The 15907-nt window shown below is 42.4% G+C and overlaps 1 protein-coding gene across 1 annotated transcript; it reads right to left on the bottom strand.

The window, feature by feature from the left end:
- Positions 1 to 1082: 1082 nt before the first annotated feature.
- LOC125262969 (trace amine-associated receptor 13c-like) lies at positions 1083 to 3369 on the bottom strand. The gene has a single exon (XM_048181808.1). The coding sequence runs from the start codon at positions 3365 to 3367 to the stop codon at positions 2354 to 2356; it is 1014 nt and encodes a 337-aa protein (XP_048037765.1). The 5' UTR covers positions 3368 to 3369; the 3' UTR covers positions 1083 to 2353.
- Positions 3370 to 15907: the final 12538 nt, after the last annotated feature.

The following is a 15907-nucleotide window of genomic DNA, read 5'->3' as shown; positions in this document are numbered from 1 at the left end:
ATAACAATACAAAGAGTAATGTGGAAAATTTTACCTTTTAAAAAGCTGTGCTATACATTTAAAAGAAATGTCTTTTCATTTTACAGTATAATACATTTACTTGTTTTTCATTAATGTGTTTTTATTACAATACAAATAGCAATGTGGAAATTTTTACCTTTTATTTGTTCCCCAAAAATATTTTACTATAATAATAACTAGAATAAGTTAATTTTTTAGGCCATAGATAACGAAGATAGCCTTCTCTTCTCATGGATGTGTGCTCTGTTATAATACGTTGCCTTTTGACGACGGTCATATAATTGAATGTTTATGCTTAAAAAAAGTGCTAATTTCACTTGTTGTTTGTAGATTTTCTAATATAAAACTTGTTGAAATGTTTTCAGTGTGCGTATCAGTTAATATTGATAATCGTGATAATTTTGGTCACTATAATCGTGATATGAAATTTTCATACTGTCCCATCTCTTGTACTAGTTTATTTATGTCATGAATTAATGTATTAATTTTTTTTTTTTTTCTTATTAATAACCTAATGGCAAATTTGGTATTCAGACCAGACCACAGCTAAGTCCATGTTAGAAATGTCATTGTGGTCGAAGATATTATTGTAATCCCTGTTAAAGGCAATATATAGTATGGAATAAAGCAGAGCAGATAAACTGTCACAATGATTCCTAATGTCAGAGCAGCTTTGCTCTCAGATTTCCTCAGAAGAGTAAGTGATTCTCCACATAAAACTCATTATAAAGAAGCACTCTCTAAAACACACTATTCTGTCTGAAAAGTCTAAATAGCTGCAGTCTAAATAGCTGCTAATTACAACACTAATTAGAGCTAATTACTTCACTATTGTAAGCTAAAGAACAAAACCAACAGAGACAGATGCTCATCAGAGTTTTAGTGGTGGTGATTTTCTGTGGGTACAGTAAAGAGTGACACACAGCCACATAACGATCAACAGAAAATAAAACTAAATTACTAAGAGATGACGCACTGATCACTCTTTTCTCATGATCATCATAAACAGTCCACAGAAAGTGTCTCCAAATTACCAACACATTTCAATCAGCCTAGTGGCCTTTATGGATATCACAATAAGTCATAAGCAGGTCAGCCACAGCCACAGAGAGAATGATCAGGTTGGTTGGAGTGTGTTCAGGTGTGTTTGTTTAGAGTTGGAGCAAAACTCTTCAGGAAAGTGGACCTGGAGGGCCAGAGTTGAGAAGTCCTGGTTTAAATCATATCTGAGATGCATTTACACATAAATCTTGTGATTTACAGATACTTTATGTATAACAATCTACATAAGCAATTGTCTTCTAACTGTCATGGAACCTTAAAAGAAACTGATTTGGAATACTCTCTATAGGCTGCCACTCCACACAAACATACAAAGAGCAGAGAAAAGTGAATTCACAATTGATTTCAATAAAATCTGACTTTAGCATGTTAACATACTGTACAAGTAAATAGTAAGATACATTAATAAGAATAAAAATGCACATGATACAAATGAAAGACATTTTGTATTGATATTTTTCAGTACTGAATTAAATAAGTTTATTATCAACATTATTAACACCTCATGAATCTGTCGCAATGAACTTTGGGATTCCTTTCTCTATGAAGGATGTATGTGATGAAGCTTTAGAATTTGTCAATGGAGAGACAATGATGCCTTGGTTTTGCACAAGTATTTGTCGCCATCTTCTGGCTGAATCGGGATATGAAAATTTAAATTCCCTTTTGCATCTAAACAGTATGGTTTAACACTAGGCCTGTCTATGGTCATTCAGCTGATTACAAGAACAGAATAACTGTAAATGCTCTGCAACTGTAAATGTACATTAGTAAAACTGTTGCTTCAGGGGAAAATTAATCATCATCTATTCAATTTTACACAACTGAAGATTTTAGCAAAATGTATTACTCTGGCAAAATGTATTACTCTATTACTCTGACACCATGAAGTGTTTAATGTCATGTCCACTTCAAAGTATTTGTTTCAATACGTGTGTGTTTTATGTGTTTTGAGGCCTAGAAATGAATAAGAATTTAAATAAATTAAATCCAAAATCAAACGCTAAAAATGTTGGCTTAAATGTTGGCTTTAACATATGCACATAAGATTCTAATTGCAAGGTAAATATAATTATTTACCTTAATTTAAAATAGTTTTTAAATTATTATTTTTTTTCCTGTTAATGAGCTTATGGCACATCTGGTATCCAGTATGTTCACATTCAGTTTATAAATGCGTAAAAGTACTATACATTAGTCTATGCTATGTCAAATAGACAAAAAAAAAAAAAAAAAAAAAAAAAAAAAAAATCCTCCTCCTCTACAAAAATCATGAATAATATATAAATATATCTAAGAGAGAGGATGCTGGCTTCACTATTTTAAGAGTTAAGATGTGTTTAACTGATATTTTAAACCAAGGGTAAAATAAAGCATAGACAACAGGATTCAGGCTTGAGTTAGCATATATAGTCCATAGTAAAAATGTCATTGTAGCAGAAGAGATTATTGTACTACTTGTTAAAGACAAGATATAGTATGGAATATAGCATAGCAGATAAGCTGCCACAATAATTCCTAATGTCAGAGCAGCTTTGCTCTCAGATTTCCTCCTCACTGATCTCTCCATTACACATTTACCACCCTTCATCAGAGAGTTTATAACTTTCACTTGCTGATGTACAACATAAAATATCCTCAAATATAAAGATATGATCACAGTCAAAGGAAACAAGAAAGTAAAGAACAGGTCAACAACTATCAATGAAAAACCTATTATTAAATAGCACTTTCCATAGCATGAGTCTGTTCTTTGTGAACTTTCAACATTTTTGACATTAATCATATAGGCAAGACTGTAGGCAAAAGAGAAAAACCAGCAGAGACAGATGCTTATTGAGGTTCTAGTTGTGGTTATTTTTTGTGGGTACAGTAAAGGGTGACACACAGCCACATAACGATCAATTGCAATTAAAACTAAATTACAAATAGATGTTGAGAGGAGCAGTCCCATGATTATCATAAACAGGTCACACAAAATGTCTCCAAAGTACCAACATGTCTCAATCAGCTTTATGGCATCTACAGGCATCACAATAAGTCCAATAAACAGGTCGGCCACAGCCAGAGAGAGAATGATCAGGTTTGTTGGAGTGTGAAGCTTCTTGAAGTGAGAGATGGAGATGATCACCAGCAGGTTCACAAACACAGTCCATGCTGACAGCAATGAAAAAAACACATACATGATATTGTATTCATGTCTGGAGCGTTTTCCCTTGATACATGATGAGTTGATGGCAGGAAAGCAGTATTGAGTCTCATGATCCTCTGTCTCATAGGCCATGAGTGAGTTAGGAGTTTGTTCTGCTCTCCTTACTGTCCTTTCATTTATACAGTGTCTGGATCAGATTGACCAACCCAACTACCGCCCACTCTAATATTGTCTGATAACAATTATTTTCTTCCAATAGTAAAATGACTTTGCATATGGTACAAATTAAAAAAATGAATAACAAAAACTGTGATGCAGATTGTTGATGTGAGCCCCTAGAGATGGTCCTGTCCACATCAATAGATATACCAATAGACTGCAGCTGATAGCCCCTGACTCTGTGCCCAGTTTGTGCCAGTCACTAACATACAGTACATTCATATGAAGTCACAGCTGCTGAAGGTGCATCAGTTGACATGATCACAAAACAAAGACTACAGTGGGGCTTTGTGATGCTTGTCACTAATATTAATGACATATGAAAACATAATAACCTCTCCCAATGGTTTAAATCATCTACACTCATCTACCATCTACATCTATACTGTTTATATGTACAGTATATCTTCCATTCATAGGCATAGATAAGAGAATTCAGAGCAGAGTTAACATATATAGTCCATATTAGAAATGTTATTGGCAGAAGTAATAACTGTTGTCCCTAAAGACAACATATAGTGTGGAATAGAGCAAAACCTTTATCCTTCACCAAACCGTTTTTAACTTTCACTTGCTGATGCACTGCATAAAATATCTTTGAATATATATGTGACCTGAGCCAGCAAAATGAGTCACAGTCACCCAAATTTCAAAACTGAGATTTTGGTATCAATGGAAAGATGAGACAATAAGCTTTAAAATGATATCCTAGTCAAAGTCATACCTTGAATCGTTTTAAAGATATGACCATTTGAATTATGGTCATCTGCCCTCTTTTACCAAATGAAAACCTGAGAAAATAGCTTTTAAAGTTTTTTGCCCGTTTTTTGTTGATATCTTTCAAAATCCATTGCATTTAAAGGGATAAACTATTTATTTTACAGCTTAATTTGACCAAAGACATTTTTATATATATAAATGCTATTAAACCAGGCTGGAGCTCAAATTATTTTAAAGTATTTATTTGAATTAATATTTTATAAGGCACTTTTACAAAGATTTACTAAAATCAGAAAGATTGAACAGAGGTGCTACATTTTTGCTTGAGAGAGAGGGTGTGTGTGTGTGTGTGTGTGTGTGTGTGTGTGTGTGTGTGTGTGTGTGTGTGTGTGTGTGTGTGCGCGTGTGTGTGTGTGTGTGTGTGTGTGTGTGAGTGAGAGAGAGAGAGAGAGAGAAAGAGAGAGAGGTAGAGAGACAAGCAAAGAGAGAACAAACAATGCTAGCCTATGCAATCATATCTTTGTGTAGGCTAGTTGATAATAACAGTGTAAATGTAAAGCATTGTTTTCTATTGTTTTCTGGGCGCCGTGGACAGGCGCCAAATGTCGCCACAGGTGTGCGTACACTCATAGAAAACAATGCGTTCGAATTTTAAAGATGTGGCATGGCGCTGAGCTGAGCTGAGCGTCCGGTGTGCGAGCCCCTTAACAAATTCATAATGATCAAATTCATACCAGCGCGCGCTTGTCACAGACACGTCAGGCTCCACCTCCCGTCAATACCCACGCACCCAATCACCGGAATCCTAATCATCGCCACCTGCACTTCATCAGCCACTTAATCACCAGCACTATTTAACCCACACTCACACACACACCAGTTGTCCGGTCTCGTTTGTAGTACAGACTCATGTATGCGAACCTCAAGGACTCAACCTGCTACTTACCTGCTACTTACCTGCTACCAGCGATCCCTATCGCTCCGTTGTCTCCAGTTCTCCTCCTGTGTTCCTCCTTCCGTGTGTGTGAGTGTTCCTCGTCAGCCATTCTCCATCTCCTCGACTTCTACCTCCATCTGCAATTACAAGGACAGTATAAAACCTCTATCATCTCATTTGAATTCTCCATCTTCCGTTTACTCACCTGCTCATTGCTGTTTCTCAAATAAACCACCATACTTGCTTTTACCTCTGCCTCCGTGCGGTCTGTATCATAACAGAAGACCGGACCAGTAAAACACGGCTAGAGATCAGCATGAGCCAACAAGACCCGTTCCAGGAGCTCGTGAGCGCGCTGCGCCGAGCATTCACTCCACCACAACCACCGTCACCAGCACCAGCCGCCGCTTCCCCAGTCACTTCTTCATTGCACTTTCCAACCCAGCACGCCAGTCCCATGGCCAGGCCGGCGCCCTACTCAGGATCGGCGGAGGATTGCAGCGGATTCCTCCTGCAATGTGAGCTGGTCCTGGAGATGCAATCGCAACTTTACCCCACTGACACCTCTAAAGTCACATTTATCATCTCGCAGCTACAAGGTAAAGCTCTCCGTTGGGCAGACGCACTCTGGATTCAAAAGAACCCTGTGGTGAAATCCTATTCAGCCTTCGTCTCTCACTTCCGCGAAGTCTTTGGAAAACCCCTTTCGGATTCATCTGTCGGTGAGAAACTCTATAAATTAAAGCAAGGATCTAACGCTGTGAGTGACTATGCTTTGCAGTTCCGTACCCTGGCTTCCAGTAGCGGATGGAATGAACAAGCCCTCATCACTTCCTTCCGCCAGGGGTTCGAACCAAAGTTGCGATTGCATCTCGCTGCATACGAGGACAACATCGGCCTCGAACGCTTCATCCAACTCGCCATCCGTGTGGGCACTCGTATGCAGTCGTGTCTTGAAGAGCACCAGGGCCAGCCACCTCTTCAACCTCTCCTCCGTCGGTCCGAACCCGTCAGCTCCCCAAAACCAGCCAGCGAACCTATGCAAGTTGAAAACTCCCGACTCACCACTGCAGAACGACAATGCCGGCTGACCCTGAACTTATGCCTCTACTGCGCCTCTCCCGGGCATGTACTCTCTGCATGCCCAACACGCCCTTCAAGACCTCTGGTGAGTGCCATCCTTCCCTCTTTAATCCAGATGAAACCACTCACCACCGTTGTAACCCTTACTGCTGCCAATATGTCTGTTCCAGTTGTTGCGCTCCTCGATTCAGGGTCAGCCGGGAACTTCATCTCCGGGTCCCTCTGCCGTCAACTCAAGTTCAAAACCTCGCCTTCGCCTAGTATCTATCAAGCCCACTCCATTACCGGAAAACCCCTAGGCCGCAAAAAGATCACCCGATGTGCTGGTCCTCTGTAACTCCGCATAGGCCTCCTTCATGTCGAGGATATCCATCTGCTGGTTCTGGAGGAATCCACCGCTGACGTGGTTCTAGGGTGCCCGTGGCTCGAACTCCACAGCCCAACCATCTCCTGGCGCACGGGCGAGATCCTGAAGTGGGGCGAACACTGTTTCTCGACCTGCCTCTCCGGGTTTCCTGTTCCTCCATCTCCACGCTCCAAAGAAATCTCCATCTGTGCCACTTCCATTGAAAGCCCCATCGAGAAACGATCCATTGACATCCCAGCCTGTTACGCCCCCTTCAGCGATGTCTTTTGCCCACAACGAGCCTCCAAGTTACCTCCACACCGGCCATGGGACTGCGCCATAGATCTGCTACCGGGTGAACCAGTGCCACGGGTAAGGATCTACCCCCTATCTGTGCCGGAGGAGAAGGCCATGGAGGACTACATCGACGAGGCCCTCAAGCAAGGATACATCCGTCCGTCTACTTCCCCTGCTGCTTCCAGCTTCTTCTTCGTGGCCAAAAAGGACGGAGGCTTGCGGCCCTGTATTGATTACCGCTCACTCAACAAGATCACCATAAAGTTCCGTTACCCACTTCCCCTCATCCCAGCGGCCCTGGAACATCTCCGTGGTGCCACTGTGTTCACTAAGCTGGACCTCCGCAGCGCGTACAACCTCATCCGGATACGCGAGGGGGACGAGTGGAAGACCGCCTTTGTCACGCCCACTGGCCATTATGAATACCTGGTCATGCCCTATGGACTAGTCAACGCCCCCTCCATATTCCAGGATTTCATTCATGAGGTGCTCCGGGAGTTTCTCCATAAGTTTGTGCTGGTGTACATCGATGATATCCTCATCTACTCCTGGAGCCTGGCCGAACATCGCCACCACGTTGCGGAGGTCCTCAAACGCTTACGGCAGTTCCAGCTGTTCCTCAAGGCGGAAAAATGCTCCTTCCACCAGTCGTCCATCCACTTCCTTGGATACTACATTGACCACAGTGGCATCCGGATGGACGAGGGGAAGGTGGACGCCATCCGGTCCTGGCCCACTCCGACTACCATAAAAGAACTCCAACGCTTCTTAGGCTTCTCCAATTTCTACCGCCGTTTCATCAAGGGATACAGTTCCATCGTCTACCCACTCACCAACCTTCTACGCCATCAGCCCAAGTCTCTGTCCTGGTCCGAAGAAGCCACACAGGCCTCTGAAGCCCTTAAGGAAGCCTTCACCACCGCTCCCCTCCTCGTCCACCCTGATCCCAACCGGCCATTCATCGTAGAGGTAGACACATCTACCACAGGAGTGGGAGCGGTACTTTCACAGCAGCAGGGGCAACCAAGTAGACTCCATCCATGCGCCTTCTTCTCCCGCAAGCTCAACCCGGCGGAGGTCAATTATGACATCGGTGACCGCGAACTCCTGGCTGTCAAGCTCGCGTTGGAGGAATGGAGGCATTGGCTGGAGGGAGCCAAACCCCTTCCAAGTTCTAACCGACCATAAAAACCTGGCGTATCTTAAAGCTGCTAAAAGATTAAACCCCCGACAAGCCCGCTGGGCCATGTTCTTTTCAAGATTTGATTTCACCATCTCCTATCGTCCTGGCTCCAAGAACCTCAAGGCTGACGCCTTATCCCATCTCCATGCTCCTGATGAGAAGTCTGAAGCTCCTGAAACCGTCCTCCCAGAAACCATCTTTGTGAATCCCATCCAATGGTCTGAAGAGACTCTGCCCTCCTCCAATGCCTCCTCCAACACTCCGCCGGGTTGCCCTCAAGGTCTCCAGTACATCACCAGAGCACGACGCACTCAACTCATCCACGCAGCTCACTCATCACTTGGCACTGGTCACCCGGGGGTCAATGGAACCCTCTCGCTGCTTAAAGCACGCTTCTGGTGGCCCAACTTGGCCAGGGATGTCAGAAGGTACGTGCAGGGCTGCAGGGAGTGCGCCATCTCGAAGAGCTCTCGTCATCTGCCGGCCGGCAAGCTCCTTCCTCTGCCCGTTCCTGAGCGACCATGGTCACACCTGGGAGTTGACTTTGTGACGGATCTCCCACCTTCTGATGGTCATACCTGCATACTCGTGGTAGTGGATAGATTCTCCAAGGCCTGCCGGCTGATCCCTCTCCAAGGTCTACCTACCGCTCTCACTACTGCTGAATTAATGTTCAACCACATCTTCCGCTACTATGGAATCCCCAAGGACATTGTATCTGACAGGGGCCCCCAGTTCATCTCCCGAGTCTGGAAGTCCTCCAGGAACTCCTGGGTGTGACCGTCAGCCTATCGTCGGGATACCACCCTCAGACGAACGGGCAGACGGAACGGAAAATCCAAGAGATCGGCCGCTTCCTGCGTACCTTCTGTCACGGCCACCAGGACTCCTGGAACCAGTACCTGGGTTGGGCCGAGTACGCCCAGAACTCTCTCCGTCAACCTTCCACCGGATTAACACCTTTTCAATGCTTACTCGGCTACCAACCCCCATTGTTCCCTGGGACGGGGAACCCTCCAACGTTCCTGCCGTCGACTACTGGTTCCGGGAGAGCGAGAGGGTGTGGGACTCAGCCCACCATCAGTTGCAGAGGGCCCTGCGCAGACGCAGGATGACAGCCGACCTTCGTCGCTCCAACGCTCCCAACTACCAACCTGGGCAGAAGGTCTGGCTGTCGACAAGGGACATCAGACTGCGTCTGCCATGCAAGAAGCTGAGTCCCCGCTTCATTGGCCCATTCACCATCCTTCAGCAGATCAACCCCGTCACGTATCGTCTTCAGCTTCCTCCTGAATATAAGATTCATCCCACTTTCCACGTGTCTCTACTCAAACCTCACCACCCTTCTCTCTCTCCTTCCACAGAGCCTGACAGCCGCCGAGCCCCCCCTTCCACTTCTTCTGGAGGATGGGACTGCTTACGAGGTTCGGGAAATTCTGGACTCCCGGCGCCGTGGTGGTCTCCTGGAATACCTCGTCGACTGGGAGGGCTACGGGCCAGAGGAGCGGTCGTGGGTCCCGCGGAACGACACCCTTGATCCCAACCTGCTACAAGCCTTCCACTCCAGCCACCCGGACAGACCTGCCCCACGCCCTCGAGGTCGGCCACCACGACGTCGGGGTCCTCGGCCCTCAGGAGCGGGCCGTGGGAGGGGGGTACTGTCACAGACACGTCAGGCTCCACCTCCCGTCAATACCCACGCACCCAATCACCGGAATTCTAATCATGGCCACCTGCACTTCATCAGCCACTTAATCACCAGCACTATTTAACCCACACTCATACACACACCAGTTGTCCGGTCTTGTTTGTAGTACAGACTACTTACCTGCTACTTACCTGCTACCAGCGATCCCTATCGCTCCGTTGTCTCCAGTTCTCCTCCTGTGTTCCTCCTTCCTTGTGTGTGAGTGTTCCTCGTCAGCCATTCTCCATCTCCTCGACTTCTACCTCCATCTGCAATTACAAGGACAGTATCAAACCTCTATCATCTCATTTGAATTCTCCATCTTCCATTTACTCACCTGCTCATTGCTGTTTCTCAAATAAACCACCATACTTGCTTTTACCTCTGCCTCCGTGCCGTCTGTATCATAACAGCGCTAGTCTGACAGGAGGATGGCTGGACCAATCGCGTGCCTGTCAGTCGAAACGGGGCTTCCCATTGATAAAAATCAGCGTTTATGTCAGTGTGTTTACATTTCTAAGCTTTTTGATTGGTTCTATACAACGTGTAACACCATATTTGGAGAGCAGAGATAGTGACCTTTCAGGGGATACCGGGAAATGCTCATAAGTGACGAGAGGAGTTGAGAAGTTCATTTCCAGCGAATTTAGTAAAACCATGTCAAATTTATTAGCCATTTAAATACCTTTACTCAATTACCTGGACTACGAAACTTTGGGAAATTATTTTTGAAAGTCTGTTCTTTGAAATTAGCTTAAAAAAATGATTTTTTCATTGTTTTTCCACATTATCGGCCCATATCTTAAAATAGAACGTTGCGACTTCCGACTCATTTCGCCAGAGTGGGTCACATATTATGATCCAGGTGTTGGAGAGGCTTTTGGACTGTTAAGTTTGATTACAGTAATGGAGGAGTAAACCCTTCTCAGTGCCGGTCAGAGCACCAATAATGAGGAGACAGGTGATCAGGTTATACTTTTGTATTGGTAGAGAAAGGTAGGGCCACAGATGTACAGTCAAAGATGTATATAGTCTGAAAAATAATAAATACATTAAAGATAATGAATAAACTAAATAAAATATATATATATATATATATATATATATATATATATATATATAAACAATAATAACGATCCCCGTCATTAATGTCATTAATTTGTCATTAATAACATGCAGTGCCTATATACAGATAGTAGTGGCGCAATCGAGCAGCATTTAACACTCTGAGGTCTGAAAACGCGCCGGCGCGTTTTGCAGGTTTTTTTTCACATTGCAGCAAAACAGACTTAAAATACTCCGTCATTTTTTGTCATAGAGACATAAGTAATATATCAATTGAAACTATAGAATATCTTCTTTTATTTGTATACACTCAGAGTAAAAACAAAATGTTGTGCTTTTTGTAAAATAAAGAAAACTAACATGATGTGTGATTTCTCCTCTCCCTCTGAACGAAGTCCAATCTGATAGTTCTCAGAAAATGAACTGTAATACTAATGAATACTAATCACAGAAAAGTTAAACTTATGTCTAAAAAAACATTAAGATGTCAGGTTTTAAATCATTTAAGTCAAATCGAAAACAAACCTTCTGTGTTTATGTAATCTGTATGAAAAGAGAGCCATGTCAGAAGTCTGTGATTCAGCTCATTATCTGCTAATGCGGCCACGCCCACGGAGCGATCGCTATTCAGACGCAAATTCAGAGGCAATACATGCATTCATCGTCTCAATCGTGTATTTATTGTCTTGAAAAGTGTTTATCTGGATGTAAAAGTCATGGTTAGGGAGCTCTAGAAGACATGCAGTTAGTTCCTGTTTTCTTTTCTTCTATAGATGAATTTTAGATTAGTTTTTGTTTCTTTAGCGCCCTCCGGCTGCAGTATGAATTGGAAACTCCATTCATGGAATAGCCTCTTCTTCTTTTAGATGAATTTGTGGACTAAAAATGCACAGAGAGCGCCCTCCGACTTCAAGGATGAATTGAAAACACCAGCGCTCATAGTAATGACAATGAATATTAAATAAATATAACTTCTCTGTATAGAAAATTGACATAAGCATATGAGAATCCAATATTTCTCCAAATGTGCATGCTTTTAAACTAAAAGCCTATATTCAGACTCTTTGCATCACAGAAATACATTATATTTTAAAGTATAATATAAAACCATTACTTTATATTGTAATAATATTTTTCTGTATGTTTCATATATCATGATGAGCTTGAGACATCACAGAAGGTTTTTTTCACAGCCTACCTGACTGAAATGCCTCATTAATATGCAAGTCATTTCAGCTCATTACTATCCAATTCTTTTGTCTTCTCAGGTGAGAATGGCCCATTTTTCAGTGGTGATTCACGCCTCCACGCATACTGTTTCTTGGCAAAAAGTGTCTTACAAAAACTAAATCAATATATTGTTTTATATGAAGGAGTAGGCAGCATAATTTTTACATAATTTTGAAGCAAAAACTCTAATTTACAACCTTCAATACCCTAAAGTCTTGTGAACACAGATTTAATATACTTATTTTGGCCTTATTTCAGTGACTTAAGTTTTTTGTTTTTTCAGTAACCACACATAAACATTATTCCTTCAAAAACACAAACATGTACATACATGTTCCTCACATATTATTGTAGCCTAGTTTGTGCTGAATACAGTGTAATGACACTTTTGTCATTTATATGTTTATGAACAACTGAAAAAAGCACAAATGTCAGAGCATGTCAAAACTTCTCCAGGCCCCAAATCAGCCTCAGACTCCAGAGGGTTAAGTAAACATTGTTACATTAAACACAAAATAACAGTTAAATCTTCCTTTTCAAGCCCCAGAGGCTGATTCTAGCATGAGGCCATCGCTGCTGACAAATGCAGCTCCAGCCCCTGCTTCTTGCAATCCACTCCTGCAAACCAAATCACCATACTATCTCTTCAGAGCAACAGCGATGCCCGTCCCACCGAATGTGGTCTCCCTTCAGATGCAGCGAGAGCCTCCCGGTTGATCTTCAATGCTTACCTTCTGCCCGTCTGCTAGCGAGGCTTACCCGTCCAATGTTATGAGCATTGGTCTCCTGGAGCCTTGGTCTCCCATTGAACGCCGCGAGAGCCTCCTGGTCAGTGCTCATTCTTTCCTCATCCGGCGAGGCTTACCCGTCCGAGGCCCTGAGCATTGGTCTCCTGGAGCATTGGTCTCCCGTCGGACGTAACCAGAGCCCTCCCGATCGGGTGCTCCAAATCACGCGCTCCCTGTCAATTGGCTGGTAGGGCCCGTCCACCCGGCGATGCACAATCCCGTCAGAGGCAACACGGACAGCCCCGGTTAGACGGTTTAACTCCCTGAGGTCTGAAAACGCGTCGGCGCGTTTTGCAGGATTTTTTTCACATTGCAGCAAAACAGACTTAAAATACTCCGTCATTTCTTGTCATAGAGACATGAGTAATATATCAATTGAAACTATAGAATATCTTCTTTTATTTGTGTACACTCAGAGTAAAAACACAATGTTGTGCTTTTTGTAAAATAAAGAAAACTAACATGATGCGTGATCTCTCCTCTCCCTCTGAACGAAGTCCAATCTGATAGTTCTCAGAAAATGAACTGTAACTTATGAATACTAATGACAAAAAAAATGACACTTACGTCTAAAGAAACGTTGAAATGTCAGGTTTTAAGTCGTGCAAGTCAAATCGAAAACAAACATTCTGTGTTTATGTAATCTGTATGAAAAGAGAGCCATGTCAGAAGTCTGTGATTCAGCTCATTATCCGCTAATGTGGCCACGCCCACGGAGCCAGCGCTATTCAGACGCAAATTCAGAGGCAATACATGCATTCATCGTCTCAATCGTGTATTTATTGTCTTGAAAAGTGTTTATTTGGATGTTAAAGCAGTGGTTAGCGATCTCTAGAAGACATGCCGTTAGTTCCTTTTCTTCCTTATATGAATTTGTGGCCTAAAGATGTACAGAGAGCGCCCTCTGGCTGCAAGTATGAATTAAAAACACCATTCCTGAAATGTCCTCTTCTTCCTTAGAATAATTTGTGGACTAAAGGTGTACAGAGAGCGCCCTCCGGCTGCAAGTATGAATTGAAAAAACAGTATCCAGCACTCATAGTGATGACAATAAATATTACTTCTCAGTATAGAAAATTGACATAAATATGTAAGAATCCATCAATATTTCTCCAAATGTGCATGCTTTTAAGCTAAAAGCCTATATGAAATGCCATAGAGGTAACATAATTGTTCAGACACTTTGCATCACAGAAATACATTTTATTTTAAAGAATATAATAGAATACCATTATTTTAAATTGTAATAATATTTCACAGTATTTCTGTTTATGATTAGCTGAGACATGATTACAGAGGGATTTTTTCACAGCCTACCTGACTGAAAGGCCTCATTAATATGCAAGTCATTTCAGGTCATTATTATGTGATTCTTTTGTCTTCTCATGTGTAAATGGCCCATTATTCATGCAGATTCACGCCTCCACGCATACTGTGTTTCTTGACAAAAAGTGTCTTACAAAAACTAAATCAATATATTGTTTTATATGAAGGAGTAGGCAGCATAATTTTTACATAATTCTGAAGCAAAAACTCTAGTCTACAACCTCCAATACCCAAAAGTCTTGTGAACACTGATTTAATATACTTTTTTTGGCCTTATTTCAGTGATTTAAGTTTTTTGTTTTTTCAATAACCACGCATAAACATTATTCCTTCAAAAATACAAACATGTACATACATGTTCCTCACATATTATTGTAGCCTAGTTTGTGCTGAATACAGTGTAATGACACTTTTGTCATTTATATGTTTATGAACAACTGAAAAAAGCACAAATGTCAGGGCATGTCAAAACTTCTCCAAGCCCCAAAACAGCCTCAGACTCCAGAGGGTTAAATCATACTCCTCCTCATTAATATGCCGGTAGAGCTTTATACATCTGATACACGAGCATTGGTCTCCTGGAGCCTTGGTCTCCTATTGGATGTTGCGAGAGCTCTCCCGATCGGTCATTCCAAATTTCAGCTACTCACCGTTTGTCAGGCTAGTAGGGTCCGTCCGCCTGGTACAGTGATACGCTCCTTTCAGTGGCAACACGGGGTCTCCTGGTCAAGCGACCAGGCTTCTTGAAATGCCAGTCTGCCAATTCTCTGCATCTTTTGGGGTCTTTAGTCTGGTGGCTGTCCTTTTGCTTTTTGGGGGGAGTACTCTGGGTTCGGGCCAAAATTCCGAGCTCGGAGGCCTCCCCCTGGACAGCACGCCAAATACGCATTACTTTTCTCTATCTAATCATATGTATATGTCAACTCGTGCATAATGAGAGCAGTAGATGCATACATCTTTGTTTGGCTTGTGATTGAAATGCAGTGGTTGCCTGTAATTTCAAATGGCTAAAGCCAGTTTGGCCTGTAATAGTGCAAATAAACAACAAATAAATTTTCTTAAAGGATTATTTCACTCCAGAATTAAAATTTCCTGATAATTTACCCACTCCCGTGTCTTTGAAGATGTTCATATCTTTCTTTTTTCAGTCAAAAAGTAATTAAGGTTTTCAAAGAAAACATTCCAGGATTTTTATCCATATAAGGGCTTTACACACTTGAAATAGGGTTGACAGATAATCTTGGGTATTCGCTACTGTTTCACACTACACATTCCTAAACCCCGGGTTAAAGTCCTTATCTGCATATTTGGATATATCTGCATATATCTCCTTTACCCGGGGCTAAAAGCAGTGTTTAGAATGACCCAGGGTTAAGTGCAGGGAAAAACCCTATAGTGGACTTAAACGGGGACCAATGGGTTGAAGGTCCAAATTGTAGTTTCAATGCAGCTTCAAAGGGCTCTACATGATCCCAGCCGAGGAATAAGGGTCTTATCTAACTAAACCATCCGTCATTTTCAAAAAAATTTAAATTTATATACTTTTTAACCACAAATGCTCATCTTGCATTAGTCTGCACGTTCGCTTTGGATCGGTACTTCCGCCTACGTCACGCGTGATCTTTCCAACGTAACTACGTAATGTATGAACTCCTGGACGCGCATCGCAGTTCTAGTGCAAGACGGGCATTTGTGGTTGTTTTTTTTTTTTTTTTTAGAAGAAAGTTAACATACAAAGTCCATGTTAGCAGTGTCATTGTTTTAGAAGAGATGTATTCGATGAGCTGATAA

This window comes from Megalobrama amblycephala, linkage group LG2 (genome assembly GCF_018812025.1).
Source record: "Megalobrama amblycephala isolate DHTTF-2021 linkage group LG2, ASM1881202v1, whole genome shotgun sequence".
NCBI classification, from domain to species: domain Eukaryota; kingdom Metazoa; phylum Chordata; class Actinopteri; order Cypriniformes; family Xenocyprididae; genus Megalobrama; species Megalobrama amblycephala.
The sequence above is the reverse complement of the archived record's forward strand: the minus strand, read 5'-3'. Positions and strand labels throughout refer to the sequence as shown.

Bases quoted from the DNA above. Each gene is read 5' to 3' on its own strand.
- LOC125262969 (XM_048181808.1), bottom strand. From the start codon at position 3,367: ATGGCCTATGAGACAGAGGATCATGAGACTCAATACTGCTTTCCTGCC.